The 17802-nt window shown below is 37.7% G+C and overlaps 1 protein-coding gene across 3 annotated transcripts in view; it reads left to right on the forward strand.

Annotated features, from left to right (window-relative positions):
• The window catches only part of LOC132694958 (uncharacterized), a 232996-nt gene that overhangs the window by 84416 nt on the left and 130778 nt on the right, over nt 1-17802 (forward strand). For 2 of the 3 annotated variants that reach the window (XM_060659011.3, XM_060659013.3), the window contains one exon: nt 17667-17777. In XM_060659011.3, coding sequence (XP_060514994.2) covers nt 17667-17777 — 111 coding nt within the window. Of the gene's footprint in view, nt 1-3696; nt 3808-8600; nt 8716-17666; nt 17778-17802 lie in introns of all 3 variants that reach the window. The other variant, XM_060659014.3, reaches the window with a different exon arrangement.

Here is a 17802-nt window from a genome sequence, read left to right on the forward strand (position 1 = left end):
ATGAGAGTGTAAGTAACTGACTTGTCCCATCAATTGCTGGGCTTTCATTTGTTAAAGTAGAGAGGGACAAAGTTGGGCACTCTTCTCTGAAATGAGATGTCATGCCCCTTACAGAGCATGTTGAGGAATTCTATTAGGGTACCAGGTAACTGTAACTTGCCTGTAATACTAACCTCACTGAGTTGCCATTTGTGGATCTGCAGGACAATCAGTATTTGTTTAGTTGTGTCCGTGTTGGTAGATGTCATCAATAGAGTGGAAGTCTATTGATTTCTCTGAGAGTGGGACTTTTTCATGTCACCATTTGTGTGTTGATGGCAGATATTCAGAGAATTTTGACAGCCTTTTGGAAGTATAGTAGTGGCATATGACAACCCAATCCCCAAAGGCTACTGATTATGATCTTCCACAATAAAGGGATGCTAAAAAGGGCATTCATAATAGCAATTGCTGCATCCCAAGTTCCCTCAAATTTGGACATAGACTGTAGCACTGTCACAATGTAAATACCATAGTTGTAAGGTCTGTACTACAACATTAAGCTGCATAAATCAGTTGAGTCTCTATACACCCAAAGTTGTGAGCACAGATTGACTGAATTATTAGATAGTTAAATAGTCTTATGGAGAATTTTCATTTCATTCAGCTCAGCAATTAGGGAAGCTATATATTTTTTTTTCATCCTCAGGCAGGTGTTTTGGGAGACAAAGGCACTAGAAACTGGTAATTGGATAGGTTCAGTCTTCCACATGCCAACTAAAATGGACTTAACTGCAACAATTTCCATCAGGGCTGAGGAATTGGTACAAAGCGGGACTTCACATTGACAATTCATCTATAAATAATATGTATACTAATTGGGCCATTACAATGGAAGTTTGCAGTGATCTAAAGGGAAATATCCATAGTTGGATCTGGGTAAGGGTCCCATTGACAATGACCTCAAACCCAATGGTATTGTTACCCAGATCCCTTACCCTTACCCAGTGAACATTGTGTGTTTTCCCTACATCTTGGTATCAGGACTTGTGAAGATCATAGTCAAAAACATCAGAATCCAAAGGCCCAAGAAACACCATTCTTTCCTACTTCCCCATTAAATTCTGACCATAGCATAGGTCTTCCACTGATGGTGAAGGGACCTGGTCTAATGCATAGTCTTGTTCATTTCTGAAAACAAAGGGTTCTTGATAAAGGTTGATAGGCTCTCAGATTCATATCAAGATTCAGTGGAAAGAGCTGAGCAGTAGAACTTGTATTAGTCATAGGGGCCATCAGCATATGGACCCTAATTCACCTGCCTTTTGGGTACCCCATTGCCTAGTATCGGGCCATTAGTGCCTTGGTACAGAGTCCATCAACTTACTTTCCTGACATTCCCATTATTGGATATCCACTCATAGATCTCTTTGAGAAGGCCTTGACCTGGATTGTCCAGAAGTGGGTGACTGATTACCATTTTTATATTGTTTTCACTATTGGTCAATCATTGCTACCTTAGCAGTACCTGCTATTTTTATGTAATGATTTGTCACTTAATATTCAGATTATATGGTACCCAATGACCTGATCTTATGAAGAAATTTAATAGAGCTTGCTATTTTGTGATGGTGGCATGAATTAATTAAGAAATCTGGGTCTATTTAAAAATCTTACTATGTTATTATACATGGAAAACCCGGTAGACTCCACCAAAAGTCTGCTAGAACTGATACATGAATTCAGCAAAGTCACAGGATACAAAATTAATGTACAGAAATCAGTTGCATTCTTATACACTAATAATGTAGCAACAGAAAGACAATGAAACTGATCCCATTCACAATTACATCAAGAATTATAAAATACCTAGGAATAAACCCAACCAAAGATGTAAAAGATCTGTATGCTGAAAACTGTAGAAAGCTTATGAAGGAAATTGAAGAAGATACAAAGAAATGGAAAAACATTTCATGCTCATGGATTGGAAGAATAAATATTGTTAAAATGTCAATACTACCTAAAGCAATCTACATGTTCAATGCAATCCCAATCGAAATTGTGCCAACATTCTTCTCGAAGCTAGAGCCAGCAATCCTAAAATTTGTATGGAACCACAAAAGACCCCAAATAGCAGGGACCAAAGCGGGACACATCACAATCGCAGACTTTAGCCTCTACTACAAAGCTGGGATCATCAAGACAGCATGGTATTGGCACAAAAACAGACACATGGACCAATGGAATAATAGAGGCTACAGAATTGGACCCACAAAAGTAGGGCTAACTAATCTTTGACAAAGCAGGAAAGAATATCCAATGGAAAAAAGACAGTCTTTAACAAATGTTGCTGGGAGAACTGGACAGCAACATGCAGAAGAGTGAACCTAGAATGACCACTTTCTTACACCATTCACAAAAATAAACTCAAAATGGATAAAGGACCTGAATGTGAAACAGAAAACCATCAAATCCCTAAAGAAAAAAGGGGAAAAAATCTCTCTGACCTCAGCTGCAGCAATTCCTTACTTGACACATCCCCAAGGCAAGGGAATTAAAAGCAAAAATGAACTATTGGTACCTCATGAAGGTAAAAAGATTCTGCACTGCAAAGGAAACGATCAACAAAACCAAAAGGCAACCGACGGAATGGGAAAAGATATTTGCAAATGACATATCAGACAAAGGGCTAGTATCCAAAATCTATAAAGAACTCACCAAACTCCACACCTGAAAAACAACGCAGTGAAGAAATGGGCAGAAAACATGAATAGACACTTCTCTAAAGAAGACATCCAGATGGCCAACAGGCAAATGAAAAGATGCTCAACGTTACTCCTCATCAGGGAAATACAAATCAAAACCACACTGAGATATCACCTCACGCCAGTCAGAGCGGCTAAAATGAACAAATCAGGAAACTATAGATGCTGGAGAGGATGTGGAGAAAAGGGAACCCTCTTGCACTGTTGGTGGGAATGCAAACTGGTATGGCCACTCTGGAAAACAGTGTGGAGGTTCCCCCCCAAATTAAAAATAGATCTACCCTATGACCCAGCAACAGCACTGCTAGGAATTTACCCAAGGGATAAAGGAGTGCTGATGCATAGGGGCACTTGTACCCCAATGTTTATAGCAGCACTTTCAACAATGGCCAAATTATGGAAAGAGCCTAAGTGTCCATCAACTTATGAATGGATAAAGAAATTGTGGTTTATATATACAATGGAATACTACGTGGCAATGAGAAAGAATGAAATATGGCCTTTTGTAGCAACATAGATGAAACTGGAGAGTGTTATGCTAAGTGAAATAAGTCATAGAGAGAAAGACAGATACCATATGTTTTCACTCTTAGGTGGATCTTGAGAAACTTAACAGAAGACCATGGGGGAGGGGAAGGAAAAAAAAAGAGAGAGAGAGGGAGCCAAACCACAAGAGACTTAAAAACTGAGAATAAACTGAGGGTTGATGGGGGGGTGGGAGAGAGGGGAAAGTGGGTGATGGTCATTGAGGAGGGCACCTTTTGGGATGAGCACTGGGTGTTGTATGGAAACCAATTTAACAATAAATTTCATAATAATAAAATATATATATATATATATATATATATATATATATATATATATATATATAAAATAGTACAGCTTAAAAAAATAAAAATTAAAAAAATTAAAAAAATAAAAATATTATCATGTACCGTCTTCACTTCATCAGGACCACTAGTGTGGCTTAAAGGGACACTGTCACTTCTGTAATGGTGATCCAAACATTGTTTTGGTGGCAGGGAGCTCATCACAGGTGGGCCATCCTTTCAGAACCAAAACAGTAAGTAGTCTCGGATGTTTTCTCTTTTCATCCTCCATTTAGTGTCACCTCTTCAGTCAATACGGTTACTGTCAAGGCTTTCTGAAGATGGTATTCTGTAGTGAGATGCCCAAAAATGTGCCCTTTTCCTTCACTCAGTTTAACAAGATTATTTCCTTTACTATGGAGGCAAAGAAAGCAGGTCTCTAAGATCTTTTTTGTTACTGGAGAAAGTGATACCATGGCGCTTATTCTTTTTCATTAAAGTACAAGTCTTAATTATTCACTATGTGGTATGCTGTTCCAGGAGCATGCTTAGAGCTAACAATAGTTATTGGGTGCAACTTAGAATGCAGGGTCTCCAGTGACTTTAGGTCCCATCATTGGTGAACCATAAGCAGTAGCCACAAATTGCTTCCATAGTTCTCTAAAAGGTTTCCTGGTGAATCTCTAATTTGATCCAGCAGGTGTCTTGGACAATGAATCAAGGTCTAAAAATAAAGAACTTTGTTCCCCCTCAGAACTGTAAAGCTTATGTGAAAACCAAAATCACATTCTCCTAGAGCACCCCACATGGTTTGCTAGGACTGTCCAAAACATACTGACCTGACTGCTAAAATGCCCCAGGCAGCTCTCAGACTCTTCTAATGACCTCATAGAACCCCACTACCCCACCCCAGAACGTCCCACAGATTCACTAGCATCTTCCAAAGTGTGCCTTCCGTAAAGGCATTGGACTTCATTGACCTTGCCTGCACTACAGTTTGAGAGATATGCCAGTTTTTGAGTTGGCCCATTAAAATAAAAAGCAAAATGAAAGTAACAATTAGAAGTAACAAATAAAAAGGCTTTATTCACTTAATGCAATAGTATCAAGAAGAGTCTAAACAGGAAAGGGCCCCAGCTACACCAGTGTTCCGTTTCCTTTCTTGGAGCAGCAGTGGATGAATATTAGATGCATCAGTCCAAACTGGTATGAGATATAGGGGAGGATCATCGCACAGCTGAAGGATCCCCAAACAAAAGTCTCTTGCTATTTTATGGATCCTGTGTTCTTGGGAGGTAGTGGTAGCAGGGGTAGGAGTAGAAAAGTCCTGACTAAAGTGGAACTGAGAAAAATTTCTTCAAGTGCCCCTCAGTGAGGTGGTGTACACAGAGGGAGTGCGTAAACAATACTTAAGTCAAGCCCCTCTTCCCCAGAACCATAAGGAAGCCTCCAATTAGAAGCCACTAGAGTAAGAATGCACTATGTATTGACAAGAGCATGGGAGAAGAAGGGGTTGAGACCATGACTAGTTGTGTATCAAGTCTTTTGTGGATTGAGAAGCTTCTCTTTCCCATGCCTTTATAACTATCTATGTTTGTGTCTGAAACATCACACATAAGATCTGGCCTAGAGTTAGATTCCTTGGGTGTATTCACATATACTTATATGTACATGTATATATTCATACTCATATGCCTATATACATATACATGTGCAGGTAAACCTGCATAAACATATTTAGAATTCATGATGAATCTTGGAAACCTTCAATTCTAATCTACTATCCCCTCAGGGCTTTGTCTTGCCTTCCTCCATTTCATGTGTGTGTCCTTTCTTCTGCTGTGTAAATCTTGACTCTGAATAACATAACACATTTACTCATTTGCTTCTTATTATGCTCATAGATTTTTTTTGGAATTGCTTAGCACATAAATCTAGAAAATCAAGCCTACTGAAAATATTTTATCATGTGTTTATAGTCTCTCTTCCATGCTCTTGTTTATGAGCGAGGGTCCGTGTCAAATACTATATTGATGAGTTATTTACATTAATGCTTTTAAATTATCAATGTTCATTTCTTTAAGTTTGCTTTCAGTTGTAGTTCCTATTTTGTGATTTAATTTTATTTTTGAAGTAAATGGAACCCAAACCTGCTTCCAAAAGTAAAAAATATATATACTCTGGTTTCTCTTCAGATCGTATAAATCTTTTCGCCTTTTACAAAAGTAAAAAAAAAAAAAAATATGTCAAGAGATTACTTACAGAACAACCATTTCATCCCTAGTTTTCTCCCTTTATTTTTTTCAAATTTATTTATTTAAATACAAGTTATTTAACAAACAGTGTAGTATTGGTTTCAGGAGTAGAACCCAGTGATTCCTCACTTCCATATAATACCCAGTACTCATTCCAACAAGTACCTTCCTTAATGCCCATCACCCATTTAGCCCATCATCCCACCCACCTCCCCTCTAGCAACCCTCAATTTGTTCTCTGTATTTAAGAGTCTTTTATTTTTTCTTCCCTTCCTCTATGTTCATCTGTTGTGTTTCTAAAATTCCACATGAGTGTTAACATTTGATATTTGTCTTTCTCTGACTAATTTTGCTTAGTGTAATACACTGTAGTTCCATCCACGTTTTTGCAAATGGAAAAATTTCATTCTTTTTGATTACCAGGTAACATTCCATTATACACACCCCCCCCCACACACACACAAATTGATGGGCATTTAGGTTCTTTCCATAATTTGGCTATTGTTGATAGCATTACTGTAAACATTGGGGTGCATCTGTCCCTTCGAATTAGCATTTTGTATCCTTTGAATAAATTCCTAGTAGTGCAATTACTGGGTCATAGGATAGTTCTCTTTTTAATTTTTTGAGGAACCTTTATACTGTTTTCTGGAATGGCTGCACCAGTTTTCATTCCCACCAACAGTGCAAGAGGGTTCCCCTTTCTCCGTATCCTCACCAACATCTGTTGTTTCCTGAGTTGTTAATTTTAGCCATTCTGACAGGTGTGAGGTGATATCTCAGTGTGGTTTTGATTTGTATTTCCCTGATGTTGAGGGATGCTGAATATCTTTTCATGTGTCCATTAGCTATCTCGATGTCTTTTTTGGAAAATTGTCTATTCATGTCTTTTGCACATTTCTTAACTGGGTTATTTGCTTTTTGTGTGTTCAATTTGATAAGTTCTTTACAGACTAGACTTTGGATACTAAATCTTTATCCAATATGTCATTTTCAATATCTTGTCACATTCTGTTGGTTGCCTTTTAGTTTTGTTGGTTGTTTCCTTTACTGCGCACAAGATTTTTATCTTGATGAGGTCCCAATAGTTCATTTTTGCTTTTGTTTTCCTTGCCTCCAGAGACATATCTGGTAAGAAGTTGCTGTGGCCGAGGTCAAAGAGGTTACTACCTGTTTTCTCCTGTAAGATTTTGATGTTTTCCTATATCACATTTAGGTCTTTCATCCATTTTGAATCCATTTTGAATTATTTCTGTTATGGTGTAAGAAATTGTTCCAGTTTCATTCTTTTTGCATGTCGCTGTCCAGTTTTCCCAGTAACATTTGCTGAAGAGACTCTTTTTCCATTGGATAGTTTTCCTGCTTTGGAAAGATTAGTTGGCCATACATCTGTGGGTCCAGTTGTGGGTTTTATATCCTGTTCCACTGATCTATGTGTCTGTTTTTGTGTCAGTGCCATACTGTATTGATGATACAACTTTGTGACACAAATTGAAGTCAGGAATTTTGATGCCTCCAGCTTTAGTTTTCTTTTTCGACATTACTTTGGCTATTCAGGGTCTTTTATAGTTTCATACAAATTTTAGAATTGTTTATTCTAGCTCTGTGAAGAATGCTGTCATTACTTTGATAGGAATTACATTGAATGTGTATATTGATTTGCATAGAATAAAAATTTTAACAATGTTTGTTTTTCCAATCCATAAACATGGAATGTTTTTCCATTTTTTTTGTGTGTCTTCTTCAATTTCTTTCATAAGTTTTTATAGTTTTCAGCGTACATATCTTTTACATCTTGGTTAGGTTTATTCCTAGGTATCTTACAGTTTTTGGTGCAATTGTAAATGGGATTGATTCCTTGATTTCTCTTTCTGCTGCTTCATTATCAGTATATAGAAATGTAATCAATTTCTGTACATTGATTTTATATCCTTTGACTTTGCTGAATTCATGTATCAGTTCTAGCAGTTTCTTGGTGGAGTCTTTGTGGTTTTCCATGTAGAGTATCATGGCATCTGACAGGAATGAAAGTCTGACTTCTTGTTTGCCAATGTATGCCTTTCATTTCTTTTTGTTGTCTGATTGCTGAGTCTAGGACTTCAAACAGTATGTTGAACAACAGTGGTGAGAGTGGACATCCCTCTCATGTTCCTGACCTCAGGGGGAAAGCTCTCAGTTTTTCCCCATTGAGGATGATATTTGCTGTGGGTCTTTGGAATACAGCTTTATGATGTTGAGGTATGTTCCCTCTATCCCTACTTTCTTGAGGGTTTTTATACAGAAAGGATGCTGTATTTTGTCAAGTGCTTTTTCTGCATCTATTGAGTGGCTCATATATTTCTTATCCTTTCTTAAAAAAATTTTTTTTAATGTTTACTTATTTTTGAGAGAGACAGAGACAGAACGTGGGTGAGTTAGGGACAGAGAGAGAGGGAGACACAGAAACTGAAGCAGACTCCAGGCTCTGAGCTGTCAACGCAGCCTGACGCAGGGCTCAAACTCACAAGCTGTGAGATCATGACCTGAGCTGAAGTTGGATGCTCAACCGACTGAGCCACCCAGGCGCTCCTATCCTTTCTTCTATTAATGTGGTTTATCATGTTGATTGATTTGTGAATATTGAACTAGTTCAACAGCACAGTTTTCATATAAAATCTAGCATTATGCAATTTAATTATAACTTTCTAAAAATGAGAAATAATGCTGATGCACACTTGTTATAAATTTAAAACCTAGGGATTTCACATTGTATCTTTTTTTTCATTTAGTTGACAAAATGATTCTTTATGTAGTTCAGGATGAAGTACCAGATGAAAATAATTTACCTGAGCATCAAGACTCAATGTCAGAATCAGAAATTGAAGTGCAGAAACAAAGAAGCCACAAAGGAGAAAGACCTAGTACTAAGTATAATATTACAAATAATTTTATTTTAAATTAAACTCATTAGATGGGGCACCAGGATGGCTCAGTGATTAAGCAGCTGATTCTTGATTTTCAGCTTGGGTCATGATCCCAGGGTCATGGAATCAAGCCCTGCACTGGGCTCTGTACTGACCATGGAGCCTGCTTGAAATTTTTCTCTCAGTCTCCCTCTGACCCTCTCCTGTTTGTGCATTTGCGCTCTCTCTCTCTCTCTCTCTCTCTCTCTCTCTCTCTCCCTCCCTCTCCCTCTTCCTCTCTCCCAATAAAAATAAATAACCTCATTATAACATCTTTTTATTTTGGCTCATGAATTTATACTTGAACATATATTTTATAGAAATGTTACACTTTGACTAAAATATGAATACCCTAAGATAACTAGAGAAAAAAAGTGAAAATATTGATACCCTTTGGTTGGAATTTATGGTCTTATGATCATTATATAGCCACAAGACTAGCACTCATAATTTACCAAGGCCCCAAAACAGGTGAATAATTATTTCTTCAAAGTAATGTGCCTTTCAGCCAACTCCAGGTAATTATGGATACAAAAGCCCAATGGATGCCTCTGACCTGTAGCAGTGGCCTTCTGCCATAGGGTCCAATTGGCATACAGATATTTCTGAGATCTATAATTCAAATATGAAATAGAGATCAAAAGAGCATTGGGGGTGGGGAGCCAGGAGGTCTGTTGGAGGGCCTTTAGGGCATCCTATTGTTGTATTCTCACTAAAAATAAGTAACATTTCTGGTAATCTCAGATGGTATCATCAAGGATTTCACACAGGGAAAATGAGAATGTAATAGTCAAGAGTCCCACTAGTTGCTGGGCCTCTTTTTATTTATTGGAGTTGAGTGAGCCAAAACTTAATCTTTTCCTCAGGAATGAGAGATCATGTCCTTTAGAAATCATGTCTGGGATTTTACTAGGGTGCCAGGTAAATGTACCTTTTCTGTACTAATAGTCTAGCCAAGAGCTACGAGTGGGTCAAGCGGGCATCTAGTACTTCTTGGGTGGCATCCTTATCTGGGGCCATTCAACTAAAAACTAGTCCTCCCTCTTAGCGCACCTGGGTGGCTCAGTCGGTTCAGCTTCCAATTTTGGCTCACGTCATGATCTCACGGTTTGTGAGTTTGAGCCCTGCGTCAGGGTCTGTGCTTGGAGCCTGGAGCCTGCTTTGGATTTTGTGTCTTCTTCTCTCTCTTGCGCTTGTGCTCTATTTCTCACAAATAAATAAATATATTAAAAAAAAAAAAAAACACTAGTCCTCCCTCTGGAGCAGGACATTTAGAAGTCATGACCTATTCATGGGTTACAGAAATTGGAGCAATTTGGTAGTCATGTGAAGGACATTAATGGTATATTGCAACTCATTCCACATAAGTTGCATGAAGCAGGATACAGCAGAGGCCATTGGATATGTCATTAGTTGCATATCAAGTTCCTTCATTTTGGAAAAGACTGTATGACAGTTACAATTTCAGGTACCCCCAGTACCCAGGGCTGTACTATAGTACTTACCTGCAAAAATTAATCAAGTCACTATGCACCCAAAGCCATGTGAAAGGGCAACTTAGTTATTAAAATTGGAAATAGTCTTATGGGGGAAATTTTGCTTCATTAGGCTCAGGAATGAGAGTATTTCTTTTTCTTCCCAGGAGTTTATTTTTGGAGACACAGGTACTAGGTGATATTTAGTTTGGAGGTTTGCAGTCTTCTACATGCCCCACTCAAATGGCCCTAAATATAGCCCTAAATATAGCATGTGAATGGGGTTGCACATAGAAAATACTTTTGGTGTGTTATAAATTTAGTAGTGGGTGCTATAAAAATTCAGTTTTATGGTGGACTGAAGGGATACATTCATAGTAGTGTTTGACCAAGTGTCACCTTGGTGATAGCCTCAGATGAGAAATCAGAGAATATTATCTATTTCCCCTAGTTTCTGGTTTCAGAGGTTATGGAGTTCATGGTCATCTACATACCAGTATCCTAATGGCCCTAGACATGAATTTTCTCCCCAACTCCCCTTTTGAATTCTGACCTTGGCATACATCCTCAGATCACCACTGGTGACATAAGAATATTCACCCAACACTTCCCTAATTTTTGTTTTTTTGAAAGCTAAGAGGTCTGAGTAAAAGTGGCACATAGTTCTTTGATTCTTCTCAATATCACTTGGAGAAGCAAAGGGAAGAACACTTGTATTAGTCAAGGGTCATCATAATTTGGACTTTAGTGGTGAGGTGCATTGGGACCCATGGCCTACTACCTGGTCTAGAAATCTTTGGTGGAGAGTCCATCAGTGTTTTCCTTGAGACCCCATTATTGAGTAACTAGACCTAGGGATTTCTTTAGAAAAACCCCTTACCAGATGGTTCAGGAGTGGGTACCCAATTTCCATTTTTAGGTCTCTCTGTTCACTGGCTCAACAGTAAAATCTTGTTTGTAGCTACTTTTTCCATTTTTGAAAACTTGTCAGTTAAGATCTGGATTGTGCCATGAACCAAATGATATAGGCTTCTAAGGAAGTTTAATTGAAATAAGTAACTAGTGAAGATGGCCTGGACCAAACTAGAAATTGCAGTCTAGTTGAAAATCATATCATTACTGTCCTCACTCCATCTGCTACCCTAGATACCACTAGGGGGCCTCACAAAGCCATTTGAGCCTCTGTAAGAAATGATCCAAATATGTTTTTCAGTGGCAGGGAACTCATAATGGTATGTCAGAATAGTACCCAGCTAAGGAAAGAGAATGGTGTCAGATGTTCATGTCTTTAATCCCCTTTTCCTCTGTCTCTTTGGGCAATATGGGCACTATTGTTAAGGTTCTCTGAAGAAGGGGTTCTACAATATCAAGCCCTACAGTGTGCCCCTCTCCCTCATGAAGTTTAACAAGATTTACCTTCTTCTTCATGAATGCAAACCACCCAAATCTCCAGTTCTCTTCACGTTGCTGGGCGAAGCAATCCTTGTACTCTACATTCTTTTTCATGAATATATGAGTCTCTGTAACTCACTGCATCTTAGGTTGTCCATTATATCTAGGGGTATTCTAGAGCTAACAGTAATCCCTGAATGTAACTCAGTATGCAGTGTCTCCAATATTTTTTTACCCATGTGTAGCCACAAAACTGCTTCTTTAGTTTTCTTAGAGCCTATCTGCTGTGTCTCTCATTTGAATCATTGGGCATCTTGGTAGCTGAATCAGAGGCTAAAGAAAAAAAACAGTTGTTCTCCTACAGAACTGAAAAGCTTATGTGAACAATACAGTAGCACTCTAGAGAGCCCCATGGTATCTTCTCATACTTTCTGGGACACATTTGCCTGACTGTCATAGTGTTCTATGGCTCTCTTGCAAATAATCTAGTAGTACCCTTCCCCTTATCATATCCTTCAGACTCATAGCACCTCCTAAAGTGTTCCTTCCAGGAAGGTATTTTGCTTCACTGACCACACATTCATTGTGGCAATTTGCTACACAGAGATGCAGTTTTTGAATTGACCTATTAAGATAACAAGATTACAGTAACAATGAACCTTTATTCACTTACTACCATATGCCATGGCTATAGTCTAGACAAGGGAGAGCACCAGTTCCACTAACGTTCTGTTTTACCCCATGGAAGAGCACCAGAGAAGGGTAAAATACATTAGTGTATACTGAGGTGGGGAATGGTGTCACAGCTGAAGAAACCCCAACCTAATTTCTCCTACCATTTTATGGGCTCCTGGGCTGGGGTAGCTGATATCTGAACAATATCAACACATTTACTCATTTGTTCAATCTTGCAATGCTTTTCAAATGGTCTCAGAATAGCTTAGCATATACCAATGGAAAAATAAACCAGCCAAAAATATTTCATGATTTGTTCGTGGTCGACTTTCCCCTCCCTATCCCAAATCTCATGTACAAGAGTAAGTGTTTATGTTAAATATTGTATTGATGAATTGGTGCTTTTATTTTTCCTTCAGCAGTTTAATCTGACTTAATTTGCTTTCAGTTTCCATTTCACCTTCTTACCCTTATTGATTTAATTTCATTTTGAAATATGTAGAACATTAAACCTACTTCAGAAGTTAAAAATATACAAAAGGTATGCTCAAACAAATGCCAGTTCCCCTGCCATTTTGTAGGTAACCATTACATTGTTTTCAGATATATTTACTATGTTTCCTTCTTCCATACCCAAGGTAGCATATAAGTTTTCCCCTTTTCAGTTTTTTTAATATAACATTATTCCTAGAAATCCACTTGAGTGGAATCAGTTTATAGAGATCTGTTTCATTCATATTAATGCTGTATGTACACTTTTTGTACCACATTATTTACCATAATTGATACGTTAGAGTGTAGTGTATACCTTAGTTTAACCAATCTGCTTGTAAATTTGTGTGGTTGTGAATATTTGCAAATTGCAAGTGTTCTGTAGTGAATAACCATGTACATACACAGTTTCTTTTAGTTATATGAGTATGTATTAACTTAAAGTATAAATAAGCCAAGAAAACTAGAAACTATATATAGTATAACATTATATTTAAAACATTATAATGGAGATGTTAGTGATACAGCTTCAACACATACCCAATAAAAGTATTCTCACAATTTTCGTGTCACATCTGTCTTATGGTAATTTGCTTATAATGTTATTAAAACGACCTGTATTTGTTACAAATTTTAAATCTAGAGATTTCACAGTAGATCTGTTTTTTCTATTGAGGCTAAATTAATCTCTTTATGTAGCTCATGATGATGTACCAGACAAAAGTCTTATGCTTAAGCATCAAGATTCAGTGTCAAAGCTTCAAATGCAAGTACAGAAACAACTGTTTAAATAATTATAGATTATAATAATTATAAAAAGTATGATAATTATAGATAACTTTAAATTTTTAAATAATGTTTGTTTATTTTTGAGAGAGTACAAGCAGGGGAGGGTCAGAGAGAGGAGACAGTATCTGAAGCAGGCTCTTCGCTGACAGCAGCGAGCCCAGTGTGGGACCTGAACCCATGAACTGCGAGATCATGACTTGAGCCAAAGTCAGATATTCCATGGACTGTGCCACCCAGATGCCCCTATAACTTTAAATTTTTTAAAATTAACCTCATCAGATCTTTTTTTTTCCTTTACTTCATGAATATATATTTGAGCATATAATCTATAGAAAATTTACACTTTGGCCTAAAATCTGAATATCATAAAATAAAAACCATTTAACATTTGTTTGGAATGTCTAGTTATAAGATGATTTCATGTCATGGCTCTTGAGCTCAGTGCCCACTAACGCCCAATAATTAGTTAATAGTCTCTCAAACCGTGTTTACTTTCAATAAACTACAGGATATTGGGCCCAAAAGCTGAACGGGCACCTCTGACATATTTCAATTGGCAAACAGAGGCTGCTGAGACCTGTAACTCAAAAAGCAAAATGAATTAGAAGGAGTAAGGAGAAGGATTGTCTGTGTGGTCAGTTGAAGAAATTTCAGGGCATGTTGTCATGTTCCACTCAGGGTAGAAGTCTTTTTGGTAATCTAATTGGTGGGTGTCACCATCAAGATAGCCATGTAGGGAATGTGTGACCACCATTAGCTGAAGAGTGCCACCAATCACTGGGTATCTTTTGTATTTATTGGAGCTAAGAGCCTGAACACTACTAAAACTTGGAATTTTCTTCCTCTGGAGTAAGACACACTGTCCCTTCCCAGTTTATTCTCAGAAATTTTACATGGGTCATAGGTCCTCCTGCCTTGTCTGTATTAATGACCCATGCATGTTGTTCTATGTGGTCAACATGATATGCAGTCCTTGTTGGATTATGCCCTTGCCTGGGCCAACTAGGAAGATGTCATCAGTATAGTGGAAGAGTAATACTCCATCTAAGAATAGGACTTTTTCCAGCTCATGGTCTTGTGGAATGGCCTTAAAGGTGAATTGCAACCCATTGCACATAAGACAAACTGATCTGTATGGACAGGGATGCTAAAAAGGACATTTGTAATATAAAATACCTCATGCTTATTTCCTTCAGCTTGGGCATTAGCCTCTATGACAGTTATAATGTCAGGTAGTGCCATTGCCAAAGGCTGTACTACACAGTTGAGCCACCAATAATTGATTATGTCCAGGCACCCAAGGCCTTTATCAAAAGCCAGATGGTGAACCTCGGCTTCCTTATGCACAACAATAAGAGCAATTATTTCCTTTTATCCCTAAGACCATTGATATGGTTTTTAAGAGACAAAAGCACTAGATGCTGGTAGTCTGGTAAGTTTATAGTCTTCTATATGCCCCATTAAAATGATGCTAACTGCAGCAATTCCCTTCAGGGTTTAGTGTGAATGCATTCAGGGGTGCACATAAACAATACATCTATAACAAAAATCCATTCAGGAGTGGGCACCATCACAATGGTGATATGTGGTAGCCCCAAAGGATCCATGCCCATAGTCAAGTCTGGGTGAGGGTATTGGTGGTGGTGGCTTCAGACAGAAAACCGGTGAGTATTATCAATTTCCCCTTCATTTTTATGCCAGGGATTCTGGGGGTTACAGTCACCTACCTGTATACCACTATCCAAAAGCCCCAAGAAATGTAATTCTCCCCAGTCTACTTTGAAATTTGACTTTGGCATACAGCCTCCATTTCTCACTGTGGACATAAGGACATTGTCATTTTATAGTCTTTTTTTTAAGCCAAAAAGTTTGGGTAAAAATTTATAGGGCTCTTTGATTCATTTTATAATTCACCGGGAGAAGGACACTTGTATTAGCAGAGGTACCATCACTGGGCAGTCTCTAGGGAGACTGCTGTTTGTCTTCTATTAGAACACTACTTGACCAAGAGTTTCTAAGTGGAGAGTCCATTTATCTTTTCTTTTCACTCCCATTGTTTAGTAACAAGACCCAGAGATCTCTGAGAAAGTTCTTACCCAAATCTTCTAGGAGTATATGCCTGATTATTTTTTTCTATGTCACTCTATCTGATGGTCGCTCCTTGTTATTTTGTTAGTAGTTGCTTTTTCCCTGTCCAAAAATTTGTCATTTATGATCTGGGTTATGTCACTCACTAATTGACCTGACCTTATGAGGAGGTTTAATTCACCTTGATAACCAGCAGGAATGGCATTAATGAACCTAGAATCTTGCTAACAATTTTATCATCCACTAATCTTACTCTCTCATTGTAGAACTAAGGGACCGCCAGTAGTTTGCAGAGCTGCTAGTGCCTCTGCAGTCGTGGTACAAACATGTATTTTAGTCATAGGGAACCCATCATGAGTGGACCAAAGCTGTCAGAGCCCAAACAGCTCCAGCTGAGGAAGAAAAACAACTTGGGTCAGTCTCTATCAAGTTTTCTGTGGTAAGACTATTCTGAAGGAGGGTACTATAGTGGTGAACCCCACAAAGTGCCACTGTCCCTTCCTAAGTTAAAGAAGATTACCTTCTTGGGGCACCTGGGTAGCTCAGTCAGTTAAGCATGTGACTCTTGATTTGGTTCGGGTCATGATCTCTTGGTTTGTGAATTTGAGCCCTGAGTCAGGCTTAGCGCTGACAGCACAGAACCTGCTTGGAATTCTTTGTCTCCCTCTTTTGATCTGCCCCTCCCTTGATTGTGTGTGTGTGGTCTCTCTCTCTCTCTCTCTCTCTCTCTCTCTCTCAAAATAATTAAAAATAAATTAAAACTTTTAAAGTGTGTAACAATTTTTCATCTTATCATTGGAGGACAGTAACATTAGCCAAGGAATTGATTCCCTAGATTTCGCAGAGCCCCTCTGTTGAATCTCTAATTTGGCCCATCAGGCATTTTGGCCATGGAGTTTGGAGCTGAAGTAAAGTACCACTGTTACCTCTCAAACATAAAAATTGTGTATAATCAATCTACTAGTGCTCTCCAAGAGTGGCCCATAGCATTCCGTGATTCGTTGATATGGCTGGCAAAGTGCATTGTTGGACCCTCAGATTCTAGAAAATAATCAGCTGGTACTCTCCAAGAAATCTCATAGACTTCTCTAACATCTCAAAACGTCCTGGAGTATCTTCATGCTTTTTACTTTTCCAGAAAGACTGTGCTTAATTGAGCCACCTTGCTTGTCACCATTTGTCACCAAGAGAGAGCTGCCAGATGTGAAGGAAGTAACTTAAGACAACAAGCCAAGTTGAAAGTAAAAATTAAGGCTTTATTCACTTATTATAAAATATAAGCAGAAATCTAAACATAAAAGGGCACTGGCTCTACTAGTGTGTCAGCCAATATTTCATTTCCCCATGAAATGATATCAGGCAAGGGTTGGATATATTAGCTTAGCTGGGAAGGGGATATATCACTATATGTACAGTTATTTGCACCACATTACATTCCCTATATACCATATATATTATATATTTATGTGCAAACATATATGCACACCATAATGTATCATAATTGGTACTATATGAATTTTCCAGTTTAATGAGAAATAACTGACATACATCATTGTATAAGTTTAAGGTATATAGCATAATAGTTTGATTTACATATACTATTGTTTATGGTATATATATCAATTTATTCAACAAATCTGTTTGAACACTTAGATGGTTTTGAATATTTTGCAATTACAAATAAGGCCATATTGACTAATCTTGTGCATATGCATTTTCATTGGTTGGTGTCTGAATGTTTTAACCTAAAGTATAAATAACCTAAGAAAATTAGAGTCTAATATAAGCATACTTGGTGTCCGGAATATTTATAAAATAAAGAAACATCTTCAATACACATCCATTAAAAATGTTCTTAGAATTTTCCTATTAGATCTAGTATTATGATAATTTATTTATTAATTTATAAAAATGGGAGACAATGTTACTGTTCTCTTGTTATAAATTTGAAATCTAGAGATTTTACAGTAGATCTGTTTTCTTATTAATTTCTCTCTTTTTGTAGCTCTTAATGAAGTGTTAGATGAAAATCTTAAGCTTAAACATCAAGACTCAGTGTCAAAAACCCAAGTACAATTTAAAAAACAAAAAAAATCCACGGAGGAAAGAATCAGTAGTAAGTATAATAATTACAGGTAACT

The sequence above is a fragment of the Panthera onca genome, chromosome B4 (genome assembly GCF_046562875.1).
Source record: "Panthera onca isolate mPanOnc1 chromosome B4, mPanOnc1 haplotype 2, whole genome shotgun sequence".
Lineage (NCBI taxonomy): Eukaryota > Metazoa > Chordata > Mammalia > Carnivora > Felidae > Panthera > Panthera onca.